The sequence below is a fragment of the Hypanus sabinus genome, chromosome 3 (genome assembly GCF_030144855.1).
Source record: "Hypanus sabinus isolate sHypSab1 chromosome 3, sHypSab1.hap1, whole genome shotgun sequence".
NCBI classification, from domain to species: domain Eukaryota; kingdom Metazoa; phylum Chordata; class Chondrichthyes; order Myliobatiformes; family Dasyatidae; genus Hypanus; species Hypanus sabinus.
In genome coordinates this window covers 49,271,456-49,287,711 of record NC_082708.1, presented here as the reverse complement: position 1 = coordinate 49,287,711, position 16,256 = coordinate 49,271,456, and the positions used below count along the sequence as shown (strand labels likewise).

General features: G+C 38.6%; 2 protein-coding genes across 3 annotated transcripts in view; both read right to left on the bottom strand.

Moving 5' to 3' along the window:
* c3h11orf65 (chromosome 3 C11orf65 homolog) overlaps window positions 1–3,313 on the bottom strand; it is a 57,347-nt gene extending 54,034 nt beyond the window's left edge. Inside the window, exon 1 of the mRNA XM_059964279.1 lies at window positions 3,295–3,313. The gene's annotated coding sequence lies outside the window, so the exon portion shown is untranslated. The remainder of the gene's footprint in view (window positions 1–3,294) is intronic.
* Window positions 3,314–8,714: 5,401 nt separating this feature from the next.
* Window positions 8,715–16,256, bottom strand: part of poglut3 (protein O-glucosyltransferase 3) — a 30,650-nt gene continuing 23,108 nt past the window's right edge. The window contains exons 7-8 of one of the 2 annotated variants that reach the window (XM_059964264.1): window positions 15,016–15,120; window positions 8,715–13,615 (exon numbers count right to left, since the gene is read on the bottom strand). In XM_059964264.1, the coding sequence (XP_059820247.1) occupies window positions 13,490–13,615; window positions 15,016–15,120 (231 nt within the window). In that variant the 3' untranslated portion in view covers window positions 8,715–13,489. The remainder of the gene's footprint in view (window positions 13,616–15,015; window positions 15,121–16,256) is intronic. The other variant, XM_059964263.1, reaches the window with a different exon arrangement.

The following is a 16,256-nucleotide window of genomic DNA, read 5'->3' as shown; positions in this document are numbered from 1 at the left end:
TTGAGAACTATCTTAGCTTCTTTATATGTAATCCCAAGGGGTTCAGTTTGATTTGAGTTTCCTAAGCCTCACAGATAGTCGTAGCGCAAAGAAACAGGTCCTTCAGTCCATCTAGCCCATGCTGAACTATTCTGCCTCGTCCTATTGACCCACACCTGGGCCATTGCCTTCCATAGTTTTGTTCCACACTCTCACCACCTCAGAAGAAGAAGGTGAAGAAGTTCCACCTCAGGTTTATCTTAAGTATTTCACCTTTCATCCTTAACCTATGATGTCTAGTTCTAGTCTCACCCACCCTCAGAGTAAAAAGCCTGCTTACATTTACCCTATCTGTACCCCTCATAATTTTGTATACCTTTATCAAATCTTCCCTCAAATCTTCTACACTCCAAGAAATAAAGTCCTAACTTTTTCCTATAACTTAGGTCCTAAAATTCTAGCACATACCTTGTAAATTTTCTCCACACTCATTCAATTTTATTGACCTCTTTCCTCTAGGTAGGAGACCAAAACTAGCACACAATACTCCAAACCAATGTCTTATACTACTTCAACACAACATCCCAAATCCTATGCTCAATTTTATGAAGGCCAATGTGCCAAAAGCTCTCATTATGACATTGTCTACACGTGAAGACACTTTCAGGAATTATGGATCCATATTCCCAGATAACTCAGTTTTACCACACTCCTCAGTGCCCTACCACTTACTGTCTAAGTCTCACCCTGGTTTGTCCTCACAAAGTGCAACACTTGTCCACATTAAATTCAATCTGCAATTTTTCATCCCATTTTTCCAGCTAGTCCAGATCCTACTGTAAACTTTGATAGCCTTTCTTGCTGTCCACTACATCCTTAATCTTAGCGTCATTTGCAAATGCTCCCATTTTCATTTTGACTAAATTCACCACCTCTCTTGACAAGAAAGTCTTCTTGCCTTGCATTATCGTCCTTCCTTCTTACTGAAACATACCTGTTCAATACTCATAAACTTGTCATAAACTCAACATACCTGTTCTGTACTCAAGATAAATTCATGCTTCCACATATATCCCTTTTAAAACGTTAGTAATTGTAGATTTCAAACAAAATTAGCTTTTTTTTTGATGAATATAGTGCTGATTTTATTTTTGCAGGATTATTTTCTAAAGTATTATTAAATGTTAAATTCTATCCATGCCTTCAGAAATTCCATTTTAGAATAATGATAAAGAAATATGCAGAAAGCTTTCTAACTACAAAAGTCATTTGTTCCATTGTTCCTGTGACATCTTTCTGAAAAATAGATACAAGAGAAAATTGCTGAATGCACCCGGGAAGTCAGGTAGCATCTGTGAAAAGAGAAAGTTTGAAACCTTTACCTCAGAACTGAAACAGCAGAACTAGCCAGTTTAGATGCATAAAGGAAAAACAAGCTTTCGAAACATATTGAATTCAGTACCGGGCCCCAAAGGCTGTAATATTTGGATGGAAAATAAAGTGCTATTCTTCAAGCTTACATGGACATCATTGAAACTTAAGTTACTCGATCTGCATTTATGTTCACTCATGTAGGTGAAACCATATCATGAGAATTTGACGCAATTCATTAGACTGGAAGAAGTGCACATAAGTTGTTACTTCACGTGGATGGGGCAAAGGAGCTGGCGTTGCATCGCCTGTGGTCACAAGCAAAAGTGCTGCGTCTCATAAGGACACAGGCATGGCTGGGACACATGTCGGTTCCAGTAGCTCCATCAACACTATTACAGCTCACGGCATCTGAGATCAGAATTCAATTCTGGCATCTTCTGTAAGAAAGTTTCTACCGTCTTTCTGTGTCCATACAGATTTCCTCTGGCTACTCCGGTTTCCTCCCACAGTCCAAAGACATACTGGTTAATAGGTTAATTAGTTGTTGTTAGTTATCTAGTGATTAGGCTAGGGTTAAATAGGTGGGTGACTGGGCGACATGGAGCGATATGCCTGAAGGGCCTGTTCTGCACTATATTTCTAAATAAATATTTCATTTAGGAAAATGAATGGAGTTGAAGGAGAAGCTTGTCAATATGAGAACAAAATTCAAGAAAATGAATTAATGTATTGATGGAGTACCTGCTGAAGGAGAAATAAAGTCTCATTAGACCATCATGGAGTGTTTTGAAGGTGTGGAAGGATGCTTTATCCGTGGTGAAAATGATTCAGTCTGGATGAGGAAATTATTAAAGGCAATACCATGGTTGCAAAAGAGAAAGGGAGAAAGGATGGAATTTATTTTGCAAAACTAAATACTTGCTTTACATACTGTCCCTGAAGAGACCTTAAAACAGTTTACAGCCAATATATCAGAATCAGAATTAGGTTTAATATCACCAGAAAAAAATTGTGAAATTTGTTGTTTTGCAGCAGCAATGGAATTCAGCCATTTACATACATGTTTTAAATATAATTACTGCTGTAAAGTAAGAAAGGTGGCAAAAAAATTGGTTCCAGCAACAATATGATAACCAAATTGTCCACAAAAATTATGTTTGCTAAGACATAAATAATGTCCATCAGATAATTTCCCCCTCGTTTTCAAGACAGCTTTAATTATCTTCTCTGAAACGTGCACGTCCAGCTATCCAGCACAATGTCAGCTTGGATTTGGAGTTTTAAGTCAATGGTGTAGAACCTGAACTTATAACCTTCTGCATACTGCCCAAAAGGTGGCCAGAGTCAACAGGCTTCAAGATATTGTTGTAAAATCCTATTTTAAGAAGGCCGAATTTTCTGTGCATAGAAATTCTCCAGAGTAGGTCACTGCTCAGAGAGAATCTATCCATATTCTTTACTATTTTTATTAGTTTACCTTCTATTTTGCGGACCTGGACTATTTTTTTTTCCCCTCAACTTCCTAACCGAAGTGAAGACCAATTAGACTTAGTTGGGACTGGTAAATGCGCCTTTCTACATTAACCCATACACTCGAGATTCTCCTTTTAAGACAGAGGCAGCAGTCCAAAAGAACTACATTCTGACGAAAAGTATCCACATGTATTGTCTGCACCATAGGATATATCCAGCCGTTTCTTCCTGTTGTTATATTTGATAACCAGTTAGCACTATAGTTGCGGTCACACACATTCCATCATCGGGGGAGAAAAACAGAAGTGGAAAACAGAGACCCAAAAGTAAACCCGGAAAATCAAAGCAAGTCAGAGTTAGCAGCAAGGGAGACGAGGATGGATGGACCTTCAACAGGAACATCTAAAGTAAATGTTCTTAAAATGGTATATTTAGGGACAATTATACAAATGTCGTTTAATGTGGTACCTATTAAAGTTAGGTGAATAAGATTAGTACGTTCCCAACTTTGATGATAGTAAAGTTTACCATTATTACCGAGGACCTGGTGAACGTCAGGTTTCTTTCAATCTGCTCGAGCGTCTCTTCGCTATGGTTACACCGGAAATGACGCCGCAGACGGAACTGGCCGGAAACTCAAGAAGGCGTTGTGTTTTAATCAAGCTGCGCTCGCTTGAGAATAGATGCTTTCCCGTGTTCATTTCTGATGCTGAACTTGGTTTCTCTGACTATTTACGAAGTCATTTATAATGCAGTAATTCGTGCTTTCGAAACGCACATTTGCTGTTCAGTATGTTAAATCCAGTAGGTTTGCTGCAAGATTAACGGCGAAAATTATTTACCAGTCTGGGAGGATAAAATTCAAACCCCCAGAGTCAAAAATTATTTCTAAAGCACACACAGCGTGCATTCAATTTCCAAACTAACGATGCAGAGTTTATTAGTGAAAAGTAAGTTGTTGGATGGTCTCTTGAGCTAGTCAATATTGTGTAGGTTCTGGTTCCAATACGACAAAGCCAAAATGTTATACTGACACTCACTTTTCTTCAGTGAACACTGACTTTCAGAATTAACACTCTGTTATGTTTTGTATTTTAAAAACATTAAACTAATTCACGTGAAGGCGTATACAATTAATGTATTTATAAATATAACTCGTAATACATTATTTAAACAAACAAAAATGCTTAATTAACCTATATATATATATATATATATATATATAAAAATATATATATATATATATATACATACACACACACACACCATTACTCAAATATTATTGAAATACTAAATACACAGTGTTCTAAAGGCAGGATGCCACAACCATGACCAACAAGGGAAATCAAAAGCCAAAGAGAAGGCATAAAATAGAGCAAAAATTAGCGGGAACTTGGAGGATTGGGAGACTTTTAAATAACAACTAAAAAGTCATTAAAAAGTTAAATATGAAATATGACAGAAAGCTAGCCAATAATATTAAAGAGGATACCAAAAGTTCCTTCAGATACAAAATATGTAAAAGAAAGGCAAGAGTGGATACTGTATTGGACTGCCGGGAAAAAAATGCTGGCGAGGTAGTGATGGGGGACAGAGAAATGTTGGATGAACTGATTATGTATTTTGCATCAGTCTTCACTGTGTGAGACACTAGCAGTATGGTGGAAGTTCCAGGTGTCGGGGGCATGTAATGTATGAATTTACCATTACTAGGGAGAAGGTTTTTGGGAAACCAAAAGGTCTGAAGATAGATAAGTCACCTGGACCAGATGGTGTACACCTCGGGGTTCTGAAAGAGGTGGCTGAAGAGTGTGGAGACATTAGTAATGATCTTTCAAGAATCACTAGATTCTGGAATGGTTCCAGAAGACTGGAAAATTGCAAAAGTCACTCCACTCTTCAAGAAGGGAGAGAGGCAGAGAAAAGAAATTATAGGCCGGTTAGTCTGATCTCAGTGGGTTGGGAAAATTTTGGGGATTGTTAAGGATCAGGTCTCGGGGTACTTGGAGGCATATGATAAAATAGGCCCTAGTCAGCATGGTGTCCTCAAGGAAAAATCTTGCCTGACAAACCTTTTGGAATTCTCTGAAGAAATAACAAGCAGAATAGACAAGGGAGAATCAGTTGATGTTGTGTACTTGAATTTTCAGAAGGCCTTTGACAAATGAGGCTGCTTAACAAGCTATGAGCCCATGGTATTACAGGAAAGATTCTAGCATGAATAAAGCAGTAGCTGATTGGCAGAAGGCAAAGAGTGGGAATAAAGAGGGCCTTTTCTGGTAGACTGCCAGTGACGAGTGGTGTTCCACAGCGGTGTGTTTTGGGAAAGATTATTTTTACATTATGTGTCAATAATTTGGATGATGGAATTGATAATTGTTGCAAAGTTTGCAGATGATATGGAGATAGGAGGAGGGCAGGTAGTTTTGAGGAAATATAGAGGCTGTAAAATGAATTAGACAGATTAGGAGAAAGGGCAAAGACATGGCCAATGGAATACAGTGTTGGGAAGTGTATGGTCATGCACTTTGGTAGAAGAAATGAAAGGGATGACTGTTCTCTAAATGGGAGAAAATACAAAAAGCTGAGGTACAAAGGGACTTGTAAGCCCTTGTACAGGATTCTGGAATGGTTAGTTTTCAGGTTGAGTCTCTGGTGATGAATTCAAATACAATTTTAACATTTGTTTCACGAGGACAATATAAAAGCAAGGATGAAGTGTTGAAACTTTATAAAGCACTGGTGAGGCCTCACTTGGAGTATTGTGAGCAGGTTTGGGCCTCTTAGAAAGGATGTGCTGAAACTGGAGAGGGCTCAAAGGCGGTCCATGAAAATGATTCCAGGATTAAATAGCTTATCATATGAATATCTTTTTGATGGCTGTGCACCTGTAGTTAATGGAAATCAGAAGAATGAGGGGTGACCTAATTGAAACCTATCGAATGGTGAAAGGCCTTGATAGAGTGGATGTGGAGAGGAAATTTCCTGTGGTGGGAGAGTTTAAGACCAGAGGACATAGCCTTAGAATAGAGGGGTTTCCTTTTAGAATAGCAATTAGGAGGAATTTCTTTAGCCAGAGAGCGGTTTATCTGTGGAATTTGTTACCACAGGCAACTGTTGAGGCCAAGTCTTTATGTACATTTAAAGCAGAGGTTGATAGGTTCTTTATTGGTCAAGGCATGAGGGATATGGGGGGGGGGGGGGCTGCAGGAGATTGGAGCTGAGAGCCAAAATGGATCAGTTATGATGAAATGGCAGAGCAGACTTGATGGCCTAATTCTGCTCCTATATCTTATGGTCTTACAACATTTCTTTTTGCTTAGGTATAAGCTCCAACTCAGTATAGGATGCCTCTCAAATATACACACGCACTATATTATATAATGCAACTACTATGTACAGACATCCACAGCATAGTCAGTTTTTCAATTGTCCCTTTCAGACTTAAATATTTAATCGCTGTGGGGGGTTTATTACTCTTGAGGGATAACATCTTTCCTGACAAGTGGGATCACTCTGTTTGGCTGTTGAGAGTTGTGACTGTGAAATAATGTCAAGTTATGGGGGCTCCTCTGTGGTGGTTGAAGGAATTGATTCTGAGACTGCAGCAAGTGGTTCTGCCAGCTCTGGACACCTTCCTTCTTTTCTCTTGCTGGATCTACTTAAATTCCTTTTTTTTTTCCACATTCTCTCTCTCTCTTTCACACCATTCTCTTTCTTGTTCAATTCTTTCTCTCCATCTCCCCCCTCCTTTTACTTTTTTATAATTTATGCATCTTGATTTTGGGAAGGTGCATTTAGTTCACTGGTGTATTCTCTAATTAATCCTTCTATTGCTCCCTTTACAATCTGATCTCTCCTCTTGGTTTCTGTATCCGTAACATCTGCCAAATCCTGTTTTTATATCTCCATTGACTCCTTTCTTTTTGGCCTTTCATTCATCCATCTGGGCTTTGGTCTTTGCATCTACTTTTTACAAGCAGCTTTTTGTCACCCACTTGAAGTTCATGCAATAATCTTAACAGACGCAGAGTAAACTCTGGTTCTCATAATCACAAAATCCAAATGCTTGCAACTTTCCCGAAGCTCCTTGAACTCTCTTCCAGCTTAACACCAAGTCACATTTCACAAGCAACTGCCTGATTAACATATCAGAAGCTTTCTTAGATATGTTGACTACAGTTTCTCAGATGTAGTAGTCAGACCACTGCCTTCATCAATTTCCCAATTCCTCTGGGGAGCATGGTCCTTCCTTGGTCCAATTCCTCCAGCATTTTGTATGTCTTCCTTGGTCCAATATGCTTTTTCCAAGCAAAAGCACAGAGGTAGGCACCAGCACCATTTTAATATCTGCTGGGCAACAGTTCATGGTGTTCAGCATGGAGACAGTTGTGGCATCATCCAGTACCTTGCTAAACTTGCTTTCAGTTGGTTTCATTGCAGGAGATGCGAAACGGAAATGGTGGATGGATCTCCAATCAAGTTGTATTTGTCTCAGCCATAATGTTCCAACAATGTTGGTCCTTCTGTTTTTACCACCTGCAAGCTCAATGTGGCTTGTTGGTTGTCGTATTTCACAGTTACAAATATTATTTCCACAGGAGTTACCTTTTCTCCAGTTTAAGTTCTTAGTTGGATATCTGCATATGGTTGGTGTATGTGAGCCCTGCCATAATAGTAGTACAATTTAATTTCTGTTTAGACGATGCAATTTTATTCACACTCACTTTCATTCCTGATTGCATCACAATTGCGTCTCTGTCTTCTGTTTCCATTGACACAGCAATTTCTACTACTTGTTTGAATGTAAACTGTGCTTCAGTTAGGAGCCATTTTTGAATGCTTTCTTTTAAGATTCCACAAATTAAATGATTTTTTTTTAATGTACCATTAAGCCCATTACAGAACTGACAATGCTCAGCCAATCTCTTCAATTCAGCCTCATAAGCTGAAATAGACTTCCCTTCCTTTTGATTCCACTTATGAAACCTAAAGCGTTCTGCAATCAACAATGGCTTTAGTTCTAAACTGACAAACTATCATTTATGATAGTTGGAGCAGTCAAACTTCAAAGCAAACTGCATGCCTTTAAAAGTAATACACTTAGCAAAATTGGCACTTGCTTCTCATTGGCTATTTCATTTGCTTCTAAATCCTGTTCCAATATCTCAGTATACATGACCCAATAACCTGTTGTGTAATAAAACTTGTCAATCTTTCTGATGTAACTAGTTATTTCTGTTTTAATTTATGATAAGTATCACCTAGCACTCACTCTTATGATCACTGAATTCTTCCATTTACGGCCTTTTAAAAAAAACTCGATTTTGTCTTCCCTTCTTAAGAATCTGTGCTGCACTGCTTTTGTTTTAAACTCGACGTCTCTCCACGTGCTCGGCTGTTTCTTTTAGACTCAACCATTCCTAGAAGCATTTTATTTAATTCAAACGCCTTGCTGTACTTTAACAGGTTGATAGCCATCTCAGGTTCATTTTAAAAACACCTCATCGCTCATGTTACATTTCGTAACTACAAAACATAATACAATCCAGCAAGGTCATTGGGCCAGGTAGCATATTCTGTGCTTGCTGAGCTGATCTTTCTGTTGGCTGAACAATAACACCCAATTGAAATTCTGTTTCTTCTCACTTGGTGGCCAGATTTGACTAAGCACCTCCAAGATTCCACAAAGTCAGTATCTCCTAACTTACATCACACTCCTGGTATTTAGCAATTCCTCTCAAATTTGCCAGAGCTTTGCAGCACTTTCATCTGGATTCTGATTCTAGTATCAAAGTTATTCTGGCATGTTATGGAACGGAGGGTGAAGGACTAATGATGTTCACTAGTTTAATCAGAATTAGGTTTATTACCACTGAGTTATAAGTTGTGCAGTTTGTTGTTCTGTGACAGTTGTACAGTGCATAAACAAAAAGTTACGAACTAAATAGCACGAAGAAAGGAATAATGGAGTAGTATTAATTGACAGAAATTTTCAGGAGTCTTTGGTGACATATCAAATCTCCTTAAACTCCTAAGGAAACTGAGCTGCTCAAATGCCACCTTTAAAAGTGCATCAGTGTTGGACCCAGGATAGATTCTCTGTGATGTTGATGCCCTAAAGCTTGGCCCCTCAATGAGGAGCAATGTGCTTTCCCACTCCCCTCTCTGAAACCCACAATCAAATCCTTGGTCCTGCTGACATTGGGTGCGAGGCTATATTATGACACCGCTCAACCAGCTGAAAGGCCTTGCTTCTGTCTGCCTCCTCATCACCATTTACCAACAACAGCGGTGTCATCTGCGAGTCATAGACGGCATTTGAGCTGTGCTTCGCCACTCAGTCACGAGTGTAGAGAGAAGAGCAGTGGGCTAAGCACACATCCTTAAGGACTGCCTGATACTTTATCTCCCCATCTGGCAGGAACAAACTTGTATGTCTTGGCATCTACCCACGAGCAAATGGACTTCTTCTTTCCTTCTATAATGTAATTTCCAATAAAAAGTGTTGCATCTCCTTAACAGGCACAATCTATTGCTCAATTGAAAGATGTCATCTAAATCTGCAATATACAACTGGTGCAAACACAAAAATACTGAATCACTGCAATACAAGTTGTTTTAAAGTTTCAGAATATAAAACATTTCCCCAAATCTCTTATTTTATTTTTGCAACAATTATAGTTAGTTATATTATCCTATCCTGAGAGTTTCTAAGACACCATTCAACTTACAAAAGCATTACATAAGAACAACACTTACAGTTCGGCAGTTTTCATCTTCCAGTTGCTAATGTGTAAAGGCATTTTATTTTGCTTTCTTGTACAGTCACTAAAGGAATTAACAACAATTGAATCACAGCATATCTTGAAGGAACCTCTGTCAATAAATAATGCCACTCAATTAAAGCACATGTCCATACTGTGCACCATTTAAAAACTATACTTCCCAACCAATGAAATTTGTAACTTAGAAGAGTTAGGTGGACAGAAACACCATCACATTCCTCCAAGACCCTAACGTCTGTCTACTACTAACAAAGAGCACTTTCCACTCTCATGATATATTTCTGTGACTCTAGATTTAATACAAATTTTAATTTATACTAAGTGTAGGATAATAGGGAAATTGATATTATGATAATTAGACCAGTGGTGTTTAACACTTATCAACCAAAAATGGTGCCATTTTTGTGAATCGCAAAGAATCACTCTATGTTCTCAACATGCTATCTGAGTGTCTTTTAAGGTTAGGGGGTAGGATAGACAAAGGAGAGTCATTGGATATTGTATATTTAGTCTTTCAGAAGGCCTTTGATAAGGTGCTGCACAGGAGGCTGCTAAACAAGGTAACAGGCATGGTATGATGCTGGCATGGATAGAAGATCAGCTGACTGACAGGAGGTAAAGAATGGGAATAAAGGGGGCCTTTTCTGGTTGGCTGCTTATAATTGGTTTTGTAGACTAATTACTGTGACAGCTTTTCTCCACATTATATATCACAATAAGAACGACAGATTAGGAGAATGGGCAAAGTGGCAGATGGAATATAGCACAGGGAAGTGTATGGTCATGCACTTTGCTGGAAGGAAAAAAGGTGTAGACTATTTTCTAAACGGGCAGAAAATTCAGAAGCTAGAGGTGCAGAGAGACTTGGGAGTCCCAGTGCAATGCAAGATTCCCCAAATGTTAGCTTGCATGTTGAACTGGTGGCAAATACAAACAGTGTTAACATTCATTTTGAGAGTGCTAGAATATGAAAGCAAGGATCTAATGCTGAGGCTTTATTAGGCATTGATCAGACAGTATAGAGTACTTTGAGCATCTAAGAAAGGATGTGTTGGTACTTGAGAGGGTCCAAAGGAGGTTCACAATAATGATTGCAGGAATGAACAGGTTAACATATGAGGTGTATTTGATGGCTCTGGGTCTGTACTCGCTAGAGTTTTAGAAGAATGAGGGGGAAATCTCTTTGAAATCTATTGAATATTGATATATTTAGATAGAGCGGATATGGAGAGGTTGTTACCTATAACGGGCAAGTCTAGGACCAGATGGCACAGCCTCAGAAAAGAGGGATGCCCCTTTAGAACAGAGATGAGGAGAAATTTCTTCTGACAGAAGGTGATGACTCTGTAATTCAATGCCACAGACAGCTGAGCAGGCCAAGTCACTGGGTATATTTAAAGCAGAGGTTGACGGTTCCTTTATTAGTAGGGGTGTCGAAGATATGGGGCGGGGGGAAGCAGGAGAATGGGGTTGAAAGGGATAATAAATGTAATAAGAAAAACAACACAAGTAATCAGCCATGACGGGATGACAGAGACTTGCAGGGTTGAATGCCCTTACTCTGCTCCTGTTATGGCCTGAAAGGTTTTGAAAGTAGCATAATTTTTATATACAAGAGATTCAGCAGATGCTGGAAATCTAGAGCAACATACACAAAATGATGGAGGAACCCAGTGGGTCAGGCATGAACATCGATTTATCTAACCTCTGGCAATTTCTCCCCCTCCCCTTCTCTCTTTTACCATTCCCTATTCTGCTTCCCTTCTTAAGCATTCTTTTTTTCCCTCACCCTACTTATCACCTCCCTCTGGTGCCCCCCTCCTTCCCTTTCTCCCATGGCCAACTCTCTTTACTTATCAGATCCCTTTTTCTTCAGCCCTTTACCTTTTCCACTTATCACCTGCCAGTGTCTCACTTCATTTCCCCTTCCTCGCTCACCTGCCTTCCCCCTCACCCACCTACCTTCCCCCTCACCTGGTACCTGGTTTCACCTATCACATTCTAGGTTGTACTCCTTCTGTTCCCCCCACCCCCACCTTCTTTTTCCTGGCTTCTTCCTTCTTCCTTTCCAGACCTGGTGATGCATCTTAGCCTGAGATGTTGGGTCTTTACTTGTCCCCACAGTTGCTGTCTGACCTGTTTAGCTCCTCTAGCATTGTGTGTTTGAAAGCACTACAACTGAAATTTTGCCCATCTCTTTTTTTCCCCAAATTTGGGCACCCTAAAATAATCAAATATGTCTTCTGTTTGGCTGCCAAAATCTTCTCAAAACCTCCACTTTCCCTGCAGTTAAATCAAAAACTGCAAATGGACTTAAAAAGAATCAGGCACCAGAGAGTGTCTCCCTACTTGATTCTGATTGTATTCAGTAATTTGGAGACAGAAATGAGATCGAGTCGGCAGTGGATGGAAGTCGGACTAGATTGAGAGCAATGAGGTGAGACATTCTGGGTGGAAGAATGGGAAGATAATTAAATACAGAGCAAAGGGACATCTTGACAATTTAGTATGGACCCATTAATTTTCTACTTTAAATACATCTTCATTTTTTATTTCAGAATTAACAATCATCTTGTGCTCTTAAAAGGCAAGGACTGAAAGGAATTTGAAATTAGATTTGTAGCACTGCTACAAAGGCGTGCTAAGGCATGAAATCATTGAATTGACACTGAATTGTCAGCTCACGCTTTATTTTTCAGGTACATCAACTTTTCTATGATCTCTTTCCTCATACACTCTATCTCTATTTATGAAACCTAAAATCCCAGGTGCCTTGTTATTTTCAACTATAAAATACATGAATTGGAACAGGAATAGGACACTTGAATACTTAAAACTGCTCTACCTTTAGGTCCATGGCTAATGTAATTAACTTTGAAATCTCATTTACTTTTCATGCTTTTGGGTAATAATATTACTTTTCATTCAATATGCAATTTATCCTTGCACATAAATTAAAGCATGGGGAGGTCAAACAATGGCTAATTAGATGCACTTTGCTAGATTCACTCAAATTTGAACCCTTGACTGTATCTAGATCTAAATCTCATCCCGGCTTCTGTCATTTAAGAGACAGAAACTGTTCATTGCATGTATTTTATATATAGAAACACAATCGTATACACTAAAGCTGAATATATACAAGGGAGTCACTGTGATCTCCCTTGAAAATCTTTGCCAAACATTTAAATAATTATTTCTACCCCTAAGGATAAATAATTTGATAGCGAATCAAAACCTGAATCTGTAATTTTGAAACATAACTCATTATATTCCCTCTGTGAATTGTCACACTGAATCTTTAATTTACTTTACAAACATAAAGTACAATATTTCTTGCAAGTTTCAGCACATATTTAATATAAACGGTTCTCTGGGGCGAGTACATTAGATTTGTAGTTTACAAAAAAACTCATATATATATTTATATATATATATATATATATATATATATGCAGAAAGCATGTACTGAAGTAAATTAGTTCTGAAAGTTGCTCTATTATTAGAGAAACAAAATCTGATTCTAATATTTAGTCAGATGTGTCAACAGACTAAAAACAACATTGTGCCTACTGACAAATCAAACCAGATGAAGTATATTTTCCGTTACAAATTATAACTCAAATAACTGCTAAGGTTAAATTACAAACTTCAGTACATTATTTCTGCAATGTTTACTTTTTAATTTCACATTTTATTTTGTCAACTTGAAGCCACAAGGGCTGAATAACATTATACACAAAAGCTGAGTGTAGTGAATTTTAGTTCATGTTTAAAATATACATTACCCCAGGCCCTTTCTAGGAATGGTCCAAGAAAGAGTTATTTTTCAATAAAGCATACAAAATAAAAACAAGCAATAATATTGATTACAGTTACAGTTCTTCCTTTACATTGGTAGCTCCTTTGCAGTTACATATAGATTCATGGTCAGATGGCTGTAGAACGTGCTCCATTCCCTCCCGAATCTCAGGCTTAGTAGTCTGCCGTCTAGCATACTCCTAAAACAACAAAGAAAGACTGACTTTGGAAAGTTGGTGGTTATAATAATAATATTGTACTCTTGTGATATTACTTTCCAAGGAAACACAACACGCTGTGAGCTATTGCTAAGAATACATTAAGTGATCCAAATTAGGAGTAGCATTATGTTATTCTGAATTTAGAATCTGCATTGATTGAATCCCTATGTCTGATTTCTTTGCTGGCTGTTGAGGGGCAGTAATATTGATAAGACTATAAGCAATTCAATGTTTTTCATGCTGCTGTGCACAACATGCTGCCTTGGGGACACACAATGCTGGAGGAAATCAGCAGGCCAGTCAGCATCTACGGAAAATAGTACAGTCGACGTTTCAGGTCGAGTCCTTTAGCAGGACTGGAGAGAAAAAAAAATGAGGAGTCAGAGCTAGAAAATGGTGGGGAGGGGAGGAAGAAACACAAGGTGATAGGTGAAATTGGGGGGAGGGGTGAAGTAAAGAGCTGGGAAGTTGATTGGTAAAAGAGATACAGGGCTGGAGAAGGGGGAATCCAATAGGATAGGACAGAAGGCCATTGAAGAAGGAAGAAGGGGGAGGAGATGAGGTGACAGAGGGAAAAGGGAATGTGGAATGGGGGGGGGGGGAATTACCAGAAGTTTGAAAAATCAATATTCATGCCATCAGGTTGAGAGGCTACTCAAACAGAATACAAGGTGTTGCTCCTCCAACCTGAGTGTGGCCTCATCACGACAGTAGAGGAGGGCATGGGTGGACATGTTGGAATGGGAATGGGACATGGGATTAAAATGGGTGGTCACTGGGAGATCCCATTTTTTCTGGCAGATGAAGCATAGCTGCTCAGCGAAGCAGTTTCCCAATCTACGCTGAGGCTTGCCGATTATATAGGAGGCCGCACTGGGAGCACCAGGGGACCTTTACTTACAAAATGAGACAAAACTTGTTGGAACGAACAGGTGCCTATAATTAAAGCCATAAGAAATAAGAGCAGAATTAGGCCATTCGGCCCATCGAGTCACTGCTGCCATTTGATCATGGCTGATTTATTATCCCTCTCAACCCTATTCTCCTGCTTTCTCCCCATAACCTTTGACACCCTTACTGAAGCCCAATCTTTGGTCTTCAATTCTCACACAGCGAATAAAAACAGAAAAAACTGCCGAACCAATATTGCTCTCAAAGATTTTCCCTTCACTGACTTTACTACAAAAAAATTAAGTCTAGTTTACTAATGCAAGGTAATGATAAGATAAAGCTAATTCAGTGATTTTGCTGTATCCATCCAGGATAAACCTTAAAGTTTCCTCTCATTTATCTGTCCATCACTGAATCAAAGAAATGACATTAAAAATAATTCTGCATGTCAGCTTTACACATTAATAAATCTATTGAGTCTCTCAAACCTGTAAGACTTTGTAATAGTAGCAGTAAAGACTTGAAGGTTGCAGAAGGTCTCGAGCAAGAACTTGTCCTGATCTGGCAATTTTCTGAGCTTCAGCATCATTGTCCTAAAACAAAATCAAGTAAATGAAAAACATTTTAGCAAGATGCTTGCAGAATTCCATTCCATTTTACACTGTCATTAGCAATTGCTTTGTTATGCAGCACTGTGCAGAAGTCTTAGGTACATATAGATAGCTAGGGTGCCCAAGGCTTTTGCACAGTACTGCACATTAAGTCTTCCTAGTTTCCAAATAACACTTAATACATAGTAGTCTGCCATCTAGCATACTCCTAAAACAACAAATAAAGACTAGGTCTGTGGAGAGTTCTTGGTAATAATAATATTGTACTCTTGAGAAATTACTTGAGCTATTGCTAAGAATACTTTGTGTTCCAAATTAGATTAGCATTATGTTATTCTGAATTTAGAATCTATTAAATATTTCATATTTAAATGAAATACAGAAAAAGTTAGAACACTACCAATATCTCTACAGTAGTATAAAACTGTATTAGTTTCTAATAGTTATAAATGGAGGAATTCATCTGGCATGTTCTTTTGATTGACAATAAATGAACAAAATCTGTGCCACACCAATTACACGGTAATGGAATGCTTTAGATGATAGTAAACTCCAAATTTTCACTTTCACTGTAACATTCAAGTTGATTAACTTGTTGAGGTAGTGAAATGTTTTCATTTTCACTCCTGGCGTTTCTGGCTTTTCCAAGTCCGAACGCTTCAAACCACAGTGAGCAAAATAACTCTGAATTGTCTGACTGCTTTATTTCTCACCAGCTATCAGTGACACAAATCACTGCCTTTTTTTGAACACAAGCACACACAACTGATGCTAACTAAAAACTGATTGCTCCAAGCACGGTACTAGTCCAACAGCCGTGCAAGTGCACGCAACTGATGCTAGTTAGAAACTGTTTGGCAACAGTATGCTGCTGCAATTAGGTGGCAGAGTCTCCCAGATAAATGAAGGGAATCCCAGCTATTCTCTCAATTTAATTTTTATTATTTGAGAGCTCTCCAAATAAACTGCTGCCCTGACCAACTGATGGCCCAATTAACTAGAATCCACTGTAACTGATGAATCTCAATGCTTCTGATTGATCAGCACTATGGGTCCACAAAACTCATGCTTACCTGGTCAGGATAGAGGGCCAGAAAGCAATCCAGGACTCAGAAACA